Raw genomic sequence first — 13,505 nt, forward strand, 5'->3', positions numbered from 1 at the left:
CCGGGCTCCGATGTTCAATTTTCGACGCTGTGAGTGTGCCCGCCCCCTCCACCCTTCCTTCATCTTGTCTTCTCCCTCTCCTGCCTCCCCTTGCTGTTGCTTTAATGACACTTTTTTGGGGGGTATGTTATGTCGTCATGAAACTGAAGTGGAATAAAAGATAAATATAGATAATCAGAAATGGTTGTAAGTTCCGGAGCGTCGCAAAAGCTACTCACGCCAGAAAACATAAATCAGTCCTCAGTTCCTTTTTTAGTTTTTACATCAGAGCACATCAGTAGTTTAAAAGCATTGGCATCAAGGCTAGGTTGGATTACTCGAATAATTTGCGGACGAGTGCACACCTTTTGGCGACATACAATAAACTCACAGATACATTCATAGATGGCTTGGACGTGTCGATATAAATACTCTATCGTAAGCCTGTTTTTACCTGTAGCTGAAGGGGGAACGAGAAGAAATAAAGGAAGGAAGCGAACATCATATTACACACACACACACACACACACACACACACACACACACAGAGAGAGAGAGAGAGAGAGAGAGAGAGAGAGAGAGAGAGAGAGAGAGAGAGAGAGGGCGACAGTAAAATCATAGCCACTCCCCTAGCTCCTTCCTGTAACGTCACTCCCAGCTGGTGTGGAAGGGGCCACCATCTCGGTCACTTGGCTGTATGTTGCTCCGAACTGGTGTGACAGGAACATGAATATTGCATTGCGCCTCAGGAAGGAGGGCAGGGTGGATGTGATGGAGTATGCAGGCAGGAAAAGGCAGAGAGGAGGAAATGGAGATGGAGGCAAGAAGGGAACATTATGGAAGAAGGTGGAACGAAAATGATGCCTGTGGGAAATGAGACAAAGCGAAGTGGAGAAAAGAGGAAGCAGTTAAGAGGTTCGTATAATGACAGCCAGGGACGGTGAGAGTAAGGAAAAGGTGGGGAGGAAGAAATGGAGATGGAGACACAAAGGGAAACTGGTGCCCGTAGAAAACAAGACAAAGAAACATAGTGAAATGTAGTGGAGAAAAGAGGAAAAAGTTAGGAGGATCGTTTGATGGCTGCCAAGGACGGTGAGACTAAAGAGAAAGGTTCAAGGAAAGGGTATCTGTCTATTCATCACGGAAGAGTTATGTAGAGTACCTCGTTATTAGAGCCAGAAAGATGTGGGTGCCCGCTTCTCTTCATGTCATGGCGGCGGTGAGGAGGAGGAGAGGAACATGAGCGGAGATGATGGATGGGATCAATTGTGGTAGAGTTGATGGTAGTGGGCAGGAAAATAATTGGATAGGAAGACGAGGAAAGAGGAACTAGTAGTAGCCATACAAATCACTATAGGGCAAAGTTACCGACTCGTGGCGTCCAATGAAAACAGTGAACGGTGCTGTGGGCTGGGGACCGATAATATTGTCTAACAGCATCATCATAAATAAAAAGACGAGACAAGCGGATTACAGTTTTATTATTGATACAAAGTTATGCAACCAAGTATGTAACTGGTGGAACTCTCAACAAATTTTACATTAATATATTGCGATAGCTGGATGAAAAAAGAAGATTGCTTATCCTGTCTTGAATGAGTTTGACACATACTACTCAGGTTTTTCTTGTATATATGATGATAATTTTTAGGCCTAGTATTACCAAGTGCCTAGAATGTGATACCTTTTTCCTATATAATAGTTCACTCGTTGAATTATCCCGGCGCGACACATTCTGTTCAGCCAATCAGGTGGAAGGAAGTGGAGCCAAATGAGTGTAGTACGATCAAGATAAAGAAACTGATTGTAATTTAGTAGTACCTCTAAACCTCACCTTCTCTTCCTTACCGAAACACAGGTTTCTGAGGCTACTGACAGCAATCTCTACTCTGTTCCCTCCTACTATCTCTATCCTAAATTTCAATCCAAAGCTGGATGTTGCGCCTACGTGCGCAACGACATCACTTGCTCTCGTGCCCACGACCTTGACTCTTCTGAATTTTCCACCATCTGGCTAAGACTTCATTGTCATTCTATTACTAAATACATATGTGCTGTTTATCTCTCACCTAACTCTACCAACTATGTAAAATTCTTTGACTATTTTAATTCTAAAGTGGAGCACATCTTGACCCACTCTCCCTTCGCTGAAATCTCCATCCTAGGAGTTTTCAATGTTCACCACCAGCTTTGGCTTTCATCCTCTTTCACTGACCATCCTGGTGAACAAGCCTACAACTTTGCTATCCTCAACGACCTAGAGCAGTTGGTCCAGCACCCTACACGTATTCCCGACCGTCTTGGAGATCGGCCCAACATTCTAGACCTCTTCCTTACCTCAAACCCTTCTGCTTATTCTGTCAAACTGTTCTCTCCGTTGGGCTCCTCCGATCACAATCTTATTTCTGCATCCTGTCCTATCGCTCCTGTACACCCTCTGGACCCACCGACTAACCAAAAATTCTTTCATTAATAGAAAATGTCAAAACCTTGCTTTCTCTAACTCTTCCCGTGACTTCTGGCATCTAGCCAAAAACATCTCCTCCAACTTCACTTCTTCATCTTTCCCTCCACTCCTCAGTCCTGACGGCAACACTGCCGTCTCATCTATCTCTAAGGCTGAACTCTTCTCTCAAACTTTTTCTAAAAACTCCACTCTGGACGATTCTGGGCATATTCCTCCTACTCATCCCCCCTCTGACTCCTTTATGCCTGTTATAAAGATTCTTCAAAATGATGTTATCTATGCCCTCTCTGGCCTCAATCCTCAGAAGGCTTGTGGACCTGATGGAGTGCCTCCTATTGTCCTTTAAAACTGTGCCTCCGTGCTGTCACCGTGCCTGGTCAAACTCTTTCGCCTCTGCCTGTCAACATCTACCTTTCCTTCTTGCTGGAAGTATGCCTTCATACAGCCTGTACCTAAGAAGGGTGACCGCTCCAATCCCTCAAACTACCGTCCTATAGCTTTACTTTCTTGTCTATCTAAAGCTTTTGAATCAATCCTTAACCGGAAGATTCAAAAGCACCTTTCCACTTCTGACCTTCTATCTGATCGCCAGTATGGGTTCCGCAAGGGGCGTTCTACTGGTGATCTCCTAGCCTTCTTAACTGACTCTTGGTCATCCTCTCTTAGCCGTTTCGGTGAAACTTTTGCTATTGCGCTGGACATATCAAAAGCTTTTGATAGGGTCTGGCACAAATCTTTGCTTTCTAAACTACCCTCCTACGGTTTCTATCCTTCTCTCTGTACCTTTATCTCCAGTTTCCTTTCTGACCGTTCTATTTCTGCCGTGGAAGACGGTCACTGTTCTTCCCCTAAATCTATTAACAGTGGTGTCCCACAGGGTTCTGTCCTATCTCCCACTCTTTTTCTGTTGTTCATTGATGATCTTCTTTCCAAAACGAACTGTCCTATCCATTCCTACGCCGATGATTCCACTCTGCATTACTCAACTTATTTTAATAGAAGACCCACCCTTCAGGAACTTAACGCTTAGCCTCAGACCTTACTATTATTTCCGATTGGGGCAAGAAAAACCTGGTGTCCTTCAACGCCTCAAAAACACAGTTTCTCCACCTATCCACTCGACACAATCTTCCAAACAACTATCCCCTATTCTTTGACAACACCCAGCTATCACCTTCCTCAACACTAAACATCCTCGGTCTCTCCTTAACTCTGGAACAATCTTCCTTCATCTGTATTTCCTCCTACCTACGACTTGAACTCTTTCAAAAGGAGGGTATCAGGACACCTCTCCTCCCGTATTTGATCTTCCTTTCGGCCACTTCTTTTGTTTCTTTTTTAGGAGCAGCGAGTAGCAGGCTTTTTTTATTATTGTTTTCTTTTTTGTGTGTGCCCTTGAGCTGCCTCCTTTGCTGTAAAAAAAAAAAAAAAAAAAAAGTTAGAGATTCAAGTCGGGTAGTTCAGTTTTTGTTTGTTTTCAACCGTTCAGGCATAGGGACGTGCCTTTCGTCCCAGATATATGAAAACCACTCATTCAGTCCTGCCCCGACCAGCAAAACCCTTGTTCTTTTTTTCAAATGCCTTATATTTTGACCAGAAATTTTATTATTTTACTGCTTGGTGAAATGATAATGCAGAATACAAGAAGGATACTAATTAAGTCTGTATCTTGAACACATCAAAAGAAAGAGTCCCTGATAACTGAAATTTAATAATTATATAGAGGTTCTACGAGAAGTTGTGTTTGCTGGTGCTGTTACCTCAATTTCTGTTCCCTCTGCTCCCAGGTACAGAGTGTTGAACATAAGTATTACCAGTCCTAATAGGGGAGTGTTTCAGCGTGAGGCGTGTTCCATTGGAAAGGACGATGGGCGTCTGTTGATGGGTGTCAATGATCTCATCTATTGTAGAAAAGGTCTGAAACAACAATAAAAATAGACCAATCATAATGGGAACGCTTTCTTATTTCTTAGTAAACTCTGATAATATTAAGCATCCAAGATTTTTGTTTCTGTCTCGAAGTTAACTCTGATGCCTGAATATTACAGTTGAGGAAAAAATTAGAACATATCAACAGGCTATAGCAAAATGTGAGGTAATCTTTTAAGGGAAGGAACAGAGGAGTTCTAAGTATCTCAGAACACTATTTACTCTCAGTAAAATGTTTGAAGAGCGAAGTGAGGGATGGAGAGCAGAGAAGGGAAGGGAATTCACGCATTTAATTCAGGAACTAAAGAAAGTAGAAAGAGGAGCATGGAGATCTAGAAGAGATTGAAAAAAATAAAGATTCTATACATATTGATACGTATATTCCCCGGAAACAGGAGAGTGATACAACATACTAGGTTCCTAAATCGATATTCTCAGACGCTTTCGTCTCTCACATCAACTTTTTCCCGAGGCCAAAAAGGAGTTCAATCGGATTATAATGAGTGTTTTTTTTTTTTTTTAGGTTCATGGTGCAGAAGAAGAAACAAACAACCACCAGGGTCATAAAGCTACCCCTGGAAATACCCAAAACTTCTACGACAGTCTTGTCATATATGTGTGCTGTAGTGGGGAGGAGTTATTAGAGAGTGCCTGGCCCTAAAAGATAGGATAGTAATGAGGTGAGAAGGTAGAATCTGTTAGAGTTATGCCTGAATTTTCTGGAGAGAGAACCAGAGAGAATCCAAGAGAAAATGAAATCTGATGGGACACTCAAGTAGATTACACGGAGCATGAGACGAGATGGAGTTATAAAACAGTGGTGCCAGGGTCTCACAAATAGTGGTTGGATCCATACCATTTCCTCTCTCCTCTCACTCCCCAGGGCAAAGAGGTTGTCGGGCCGCCGCCTGATGCTGACGTGGAAGTTATTGCGCCCGTTGTTGACGGTGATGGTCAGAGGATTGCCGGTCTTCCTGGACGGCCGGATGAGGAAGGCTCCGGCCCCTCCTGTCATAACGAGATCATTCATTCAAGTAATTAATAAAAATACCCATAGTGAAACACTAAATTGTTCCATCACAGAAGTTGTAGCTGTCAATATTCACTATCACGGAAACGACCTAAAATATATTTGCATTTTATCAAAACTTGATCCATGCAGGAGTTTTGTTTTACATAATGATTAAATTCTTTAAAATTTTAAAAAGTTTGATGAATAAATGTGGTTACGATGTTTTATGGAAATGTATATTCAAGAAATATTCAAGAAATAGCAACTCTAGGTATATGCCAGTCAGTAAATAAATACATCAATAACAGACTCTGTTTCAAATACAAAGAACACAATATCTAGAGAAGACAGAGATTTACAGAGAATGGTACCTACAGCTGGGATTCCTATAAAAGAAATATAATCGTGACATTATTAAATTCTACTGTATAAGTACTGTACGTTGTAACAAGTTGGATTACTGCAATACAGTACAATAGAGCAGAACGGGGTATGACTGTGCCTGCCTTCAATGTGTCTCATCCTCCCCTTCTGCTGCCCTGTTCCCAAATGCTCAGACATGGGGAAATTATATGGTGACAATGTAATGCAAAATGACGGAAACTAAATATTACAAGATCTGCTTACTGAATCAATTGTACTATTACCTGTCGTTGTCAAGTTCTTTGCAAAGTCTCTTGAAACCAAATGGAAGTAGGGTTTATCTATGATGCTCCGGTACAGTGGAGTAAGAGTGATTTTCTCCCCATTCTCCAGTTTGACAAACGGTGTGGACGAAGGGAGTGGAAGCTTTGGAGATCCCAAACAATTATTACTGTTCTGAGGGGATGGTCCATATCTGGTAGGGGAGCCTTTGACTGTGAAGGAAAGAGAGATCATGAGTTGTCTAGTTTAGTATATCAGAAACTACAATTAAGTCTAACATAAATCTCAATTTGCTTTATCAAATACCCTCCTATGGTTTATATCCCTCTTTTTGTGCCTTCACTTTAAGTTTCCTTTCTGAATGGTCCGTTGCTGTTGTGGTAGATGACTGCTGTTCTACTGTAAACCTCATATTATTATTATTATTATATGGTCAAGATCTCTGCTATTATCCGTTCTCTTTGTACTGCTATTTGCTGAATTTTCCCTCAGTGGTTATAGCGATTCTCTTCTACCTCACCTGCCTCTCTCGCAGGATTGATACCAGGGAAGTCAACCTGATGCCTCCACACAGGCCTCAACTCAGCCTGTTAGCACTCCAGCATGGTGGGGCAACAGGTTAGGAAGTGACCTCATCTGCTCACACACACACGACTTAGACAGGAGAGCCTAAATTCAATGCAGGTTGGACTTACAGAGCAAAATTAATATCTGTGGGACTTTTGACACAGTTCATCAAGCTTACTGTGTATAACGGAAATATATGACTGAACCTGAACCTGACAAATCTACTTTCAGTCAGAAATTATGAACAGATATTTACCTGGTACATTTGTCCTAGCATTTACAGAATTCTGCAACTGCAAGAAAAAAAAATCTGGCATTAGAGAAGGGCTGTTGGAAAGAGTTTATAATAATCACACACACACACACACACACACACACACACACACACACACACACACACACACACACAATAACATATAATAATAATAATAATAATAATAATAATAATAATAATAATAATAATAATAATAATAATAATAATAATAATAATAATAATAATAATAATAATAATAATAATAATAGTAACAGAAGGAGAGAAATAAGCTAGAATAAGAGACAGAGAGGGAGGACAGTCGCGAGAGAAAAAGAGATGTTATGTGAGAGATTTTTTGTGATAATAAATCTCAAAAGTGTTTACAGCTTGGCGCTGCATCACGTATGGTGCCATGTAGGAGGGACTCAAATAATTATTGTGGAGAACGTTCCTAAAGTTTTCAAAGGATAACATTTATAATGTGCTCATTCTTGTTATTCAAGATTTTCTCTAAACAAAGACTTCATTTGTAACGTAGAAGAAACATATCCTTGAGTTTACGAGTCAGGTAAGAAGGAACACTAAACATACAATCTTGTCGCCGGGAGAGCGTGCAAGCCTGTTACGACGTTTTCACCTGTCTTTGTTGGGCCAAGGTGTCCGGCTGATTGTTCGTCTGATGATTGATTATTGGGGGGGCTCCATTCTTGGCGCCACAGTTCTCCTGAGGAACACGCAAGGACTGACGCTGATGTCCAAACCTGCTAGGCCTGACAGTGCTACCTTCAGTTTCAGTGGGGCCTCTGAAAAATCAAAGGAATATCATCATAGGAAGAGCTCTTAAAACTCTTTCAATAGGGCAGTATTAAAATACTTCTGTTAATAAACTCGCTTTCTATAATTTGGGACTTATTTATCTTTTGGGAAGAGGCAGCAAGTGCGTAGTAGGTAATTTTAATCATACTTCCCTTAGCCTTTGGTCTCCTCTGATGGTTGCAGTTAAGTTATAACAGGCAAACAAGTCTTAAAAGTAAAATTCCTTAAGTGCCTCGGTTTACTGAAGAAAAAAGCTTACTTTGGGGTTACTTTTGAGAGACCGAGCTTGTCAGGTTTGGGTAGTGGGCGCGCTGATCTGTCGGGGGTTTCGGGGCAAACCTGCAGCATGAAATAAAAAAATATTGTAATTATATACTCATTCCCACTAGTTCTTCAGTCCTATTTTTTGGTAAACATACTTCAACTCTACACAATACAATGAGCCCCAAAATTACAATATTTGCTAGAAAGGGTTAAATGTGAAGTGCATCCACAGACTTAGCGATTTACTTATGGGGATTAAGATGATTAAGAATAAGAAATGGACTTTGGCAGGCTATAACATGTGTAGAATTGATAATAGATGGACAACCACAGTAACAGTGACAAACCAGAAACTGTATGAAAAGTCAGGGCAGACAGAGGATCAGGTGGCAAGACAAAATTAGAGTATTTGCCGGAGCAGGATGAAGTACATTAACGTCAAAGGTGGAGAAAGATGGAAAAGGCTTTTGAAATGGCTGTAAATGTTGACCTATTTCCTTAGCAAAATGCAGCAAATCAGAAGAAAATTAATCATTTCACCTACACCCCAGGAATTAGCCCACCAGATAATTATATCACTAAGGCAATCAGACATGTTGGAGGTGGCTGTGCTAGCTACCCTTTTTATCGGCGTCGCAGACGCCGATCAACAGATTGTCCATCTTGTTGTTGTTGTTGCTGTTGCTGTTGTTGTTGTTGTTGTTGTTCTCTTCAAGTTGTTTTCCTGGCTTACCCATGCATTGTAGACATGACATTGTATAATAACATTTGTTAGCCCTGATGAACCCTACAACATGGCATTATTATTGTTTTTTTTTTACGTCTTGGCCTGTGGTACCAGTAGGCCTTCATAGTAGGGCCTGATGGTCGGCCCCAGCCCGTTGTGGCGCAGGCAAGTGTTTATAGTGGCCCCATCTTTAATTTTCAGCATTTTCCATTTTAGACCCCTAGTTGTATAATATTCATTGTTGTGGGTGTGTTGGAGGGTCATGCGACGCCGATCTAGCACAGTTTTTGTGCTATTAACACTTGTTTAAATCTACTCTTGCCTTGGTGACTTGGCAGTAACATAGATAATGATACTTAAATCCTAGTTCAGAATCACACTATTAAAATATATGTAAATGAATAAATCTCAAACAAAGATAAAGTTGATTTAGCTGGAGACTCACCAGTGCCAATTAAGATTTTTTTTATTTTTTGCATGTGTTTTAATCAACAGTATCTTGAATCAATATAATGCATGTATGTGACAGTACCTTGTTTTGAAAGTCTCTCTTCTGAGCAGGGACTGGCATCGGACCCCTGTTACTGAGGTCAGCAAAAGATGGGCCTGGGCTCCTTCCATTATTTTGGGGGTTTGAGAAGACACTGTTCGCAGCAGAGTTAATTTCTTTACTTGTGGGGTGAGGCTTCCATGGCACCCCACGCCGTTGACTGAGCTGGCGAGTAATGTTAGAAGGTGGCTGAGGCATCGGAGGCCAAACGGGCAAACTGGATGGTGTCTGTGAATTAATACCTTCTGGGCTTGACGGACGGAGCACCAAGTACCCGTCTTCCTCATCACAATCGTTACCTGGTGAAGATACCACACTTAGGTTAAAATCATTGCAACTCAGAACATATCAAAGGCATTATTTTGGGGATATCATTTACCAGTAATCATGACAACCCACACGACTGATTATTACAAGTTTACTAGGGACAGCAAAACATGGATATACGACTAGAGACAGAAAACAGGAATTGCAACGAAGTTTAAATGGGAGCAAAAGAAAATCTGTTTATTGTGATAGCTTATGTGATAGCATATGAAAGATCAAATATTTTAAATACACACAAAAGCAAAATAACAGTGAAAGACAGGCAAGCACACCCGTTATTTTGTACCTACTCTTCAAGCTCCTATTCCATAAAATGAATATTAATAGGAAAATAAGAAAAACTCAAGACATAAATCCTGTCTGTCATTTTGTCTGTCTCTGAACTTTATATACTCCAGAAACTTCCCCTCAAAGGATTGGAATAAGCTACTTCCTTTTGGAGAGTAAATACCTTGTATATTCTCATCCTGGACTTGTTGAGTATTTTCCTCTTCCGTTGGTGCGATCTGTTGATAAATATGTTTAGAAATAGGTAAAAGAGTGATCTCAAAAGTATTTTGACACGAAAGCGGAAGGAAATAAACCATTTTAAACCTCACAAACCTGTTTACCCATTTCTTTTTCCACACATGTTCTTCACTTGGTCCTCATCGAAGCTGCAACAATTTCTTTCTCATATAATTTTGTCATTCCATCTCTCAAGTTTACATCATATACTCCTCCCATATGTTCCCATATCTGCCTCTCTTCAAATCACATTAAGAGTCATATTACTTTCATGGAGTGCCATATACTTATAAGATGTTATGTCTTAATAAGCTCTTTATTAACTAAGGGTTTTGAGTTGAATAACTGTACAAGAATTAATATTTCACAGAAGCAAGGAGACAACCTCAGTTTAGAATACAAGGTTTATGGACTAGAACGGGCGCAGTAGTTCCACAGTAATAATTATACAGTGGTGCGTTGCAACAGTCTCAGGACGGATGAGAGATGTTCTACTGCCACAAAAATACTAACCTCCTGTTGGTTTGTGTCTTCTATCTCCTCTTCACCACTTGAAAAGGAATCATAATAATCATCATACTCTGTCTCCTCTTCATGGCCGTCGTAGTCAACTTCATCATACTCTGTCTCCTCTTCATGGCCGTCGTAGGCACCTTCATCATACTCTGTCTCCTCTTCATGGCTGTCGTGGCCATCATCATATCCTCCAGGCTTCTGTAGAGCACTGGAAAGGTCATCAGTTTCATCACCAAGAGTTAAAGGAGTATGCCCACAATATATGTCAACCCTACCACCATCACCATTATCATCATAATCATCAGCAGCATCCTGTTTCCTCTGTAAGCAGAGGCGAGGATGGATGTCACCGAGAACACTGACATACATGAAAACATTAACCATACTTGAATAAACAACTTTTCCAAATCTTCTGATAACTTTAATGGTATACTACCAAACCTTAACATATCCCTCGTCTTTAGGAAATTATCACCATGACCTTAGTTACTGACAAGGAGCAGTAGTTTATAAAAAATAAATAATACATCAAATGCAAACATTATGGTCAAACATTAATGTCAAAAATATTTATAATTTGCAGTGTATTTGCATAGTTGTTTGCAATTATGTTAAAGAATTTGATATGAGATAAATCAACACCTTCTTCTAAGCTGTGATATGAAATATGACGTAATAATTACTTATTTCATATTAACAAAAAGTTTGCGAGTGCAAATTTATCACAAAAAAGTAGACATAGAAGAGTTCGGTAGGTTTATATATATATACACACACACACACATACACTGTCCTTGCTGCCTTTGTTTTCTTGTCTTTTAGAGAAAAAGGAAACAGTCCAAAGGTTACAGATAATTCTTATGAGGACAGGAGTAACCAAATCCTTAGCTACTAACTCAAACAAAAGTCTTAAAAGCAGTGCAGTATCTTAAAATTTGGGTGAACACTTATTTCAACGGTACAGAACAGCACAAAAATCTTCTGCACCCCGAGGCGTGTTGAATTAAATGTGAGCCCACCGGGGACACTCATGGTGCTTTAAAATCATGCGTCACAATTTCTCAGTAGCCTGCACCAGCTTTGTAATCGAGAGAATGAAGTGTTTAGTACTTACCCCAGTAACTTGCCCGTAAGTCCTAGCTTGTAGAGGAGTATTGTATCATTGTTTCCATATATCTCCTCAGAGTCACCAGTGCCAGAGGCCATTGTGACTAAATATCCGTATTGCAGCAGCCGCGCCTAGATACCGAGTGTCTTTGCTTGCTTTTGTTTCTCAGGACACGCTAAACACGGGAGCAACAAGATGAGTCACCAGATCATTAAGAAAATTTATCCACGAAAAGACGCATAACCAAGTCTTCGTAATGAAAAAAATTATATAATAAGAGCCACCCGTACTGACACCCCCGACACAGCCCTGACCACTAGCACTGACGAGAAGCCACGAGACAGCAGAGTTTCCGTGCTGCGCATCGTGGCTTATCACTCGCTGACGTAACATCCTGTCACGGAGACAGCGACGTTCCCCAGCGCCTCGGAGCTTCGGAGCAAGGGTTCTGAGTAGACGCCTGGACCCCTGGAGAAAGAGGTTCCGTGAGGAGCTGCCACTTCCTCAGGCCATGCCAGGGAGTCTAGAAGCCTTGGTCCACACAATTATATGATGAATGGTTTCACACACAACGGTAAAGATGAATTTGATCTTAATAACCCGCCGATATCTCGTTCCCCACTTAATCATGAAACTGCTCGTCTATTGCCATATATGTATTTCACTAGCCTTAAAACTCCGGGAAAACCATTGGAAAGAGCGAAGATATTACAACAACTGTGGTAATAGCCATGAAATGTTTGTGCTGGAGCTCACCCCTTAGCCCACATGACTATGGAAACATCCACTGAAAGCAACAGTTTCCTTCCTCTGATATCCAACAGAAAATATTTCCATAACACCGTAAAAAATGATGACTGCTTCTGCCGAAGGTGGCCTGTTACTGCCTGGCTTAAGGCTGAGAAAGAACTGTCTTTACTCTCTTATCGTTGGGTGGGCTCAATGGGGGCGTCATTTAATTAGTAATTGACTCTGAAGCAGTGAAGCATCGTAGAAAGAGGTTTCGGTGCACTGGGAAATCTACTTGGTAATAACTAATAAATCAAGAGTTATTTCTGATAGGAACTATATGCCACGAACCTGCCGTACCTTAGTGTTATAGCATTTAAGTAACGAATTGAGCCTAAAGATCTTTTTTTTATGCTTCAGATTTTACTGCCGAAAGATATCGGTCCCGAAGTCAATCGACTCGTACCTGTGAATAACAAGGAATGTGATCGCATGGCACCTCGTTGTTCTGGGGGCATTGTGGCGTTGTGTATAAGGTGACTGTGTGTTACAATCGCTGCAGGAAGAATATTAAATCGCATACATTCCTCCATGATCCTGCAAGAAGAATGGAATGGGCAGAGCCGTAGATAGGAGGAATTTGCTATCCCCTTCCCAAACGGCACCTTGCCTACAGTGCTCGTCCTACCCAGCGCTTCTGTCTGATCACAAGCTAAACTACCAACAGATAAAAAATGGTAGCATTCTTAACTCCATAAACATATATAGGATAGGAGGCAGTGAGCAGAAGCAGCATATAGGCAGGATTACGTCATGCTGAAGGTATCCAAACTTTACCCATCCACGGCTCTGGGAAGGGAAGGGAAGCTCGAGGACGGCTCACGGATAAGGCGAGTAAGTGTAAGGCTATTCCTGAAACCGTCAACTTGTCTCCTTCCGCTACAGGAGACAGGGGGCTCTCAGAAACGTTTTCGTGTTTTTCTGTCCTGTCTCTACATAGTTTCAGGTCTCAAAATAACCCTTCCATGAGCTTCGTGTGCACCCCCGTCATAACCATACCATGTTTTTTTTCCTACTTTGAATTTTAAGCTTCGTTTCCGTGTTCGTTA

At 41.1% G+C, this 13,505-nt stretch overlaps 1 protein-coding gene across 1 annotated transcript; it reads right to left on the reverse strand.

Annotated features, from left to right (window-relative positions):
• Positions 1 to 1,441: 1,441 nt before the first annotated feature.
• LOC126997367 (uncharacterized) lies at positions 1,442 to 12,026 on the reverse strand. The gene is made up of 11 exons (XM_050858429.1): positions 11,674 to 12,026; positions 10,557 to 10,767; positions 9,988 to 10,042; positions 9,192 to 9,508; positions 7,928 to 8,007; positions 7,490 to 7,655; positions 6,856 to 6,892; positions 6,035 to 6,244; positions 5,232 to 5,383; positions 4,207 to 4,363; positions 1,442 to 3,858 (listed from the first exon to the last, which is right to left on the reverse strand). Exons 1-10 carry the CDS (start codon positions 11,763 to 11,765, stop codon positions 4,208 to 4,210), a joined length of 1,476 nt encoding a protein of 491 aa, XP_050714386.1. The 5' UTR covers positions 11,766 to 12,026; the 3' UTR covers positions 1,442 to 3,858; position 4,207.
• Positions 12,027 to 13,505: the final 1,479 nt, after the last annotated feature.

This window comes from Eriocheir sinensis, chromosome 12, assembly GCF_024679095.1.
Source record: "Eriocheir sinensis breed Jianghai 21 chromosome 12, ASM2467909v1, whole genome shotgun sequence".
Taxonomy (NCBI): Eukaryota; Metazoa; Arthropoda; class Malacostraca; order Decapoda; family Varunidae; genus Eriocheir; species Eriocheir sinensis.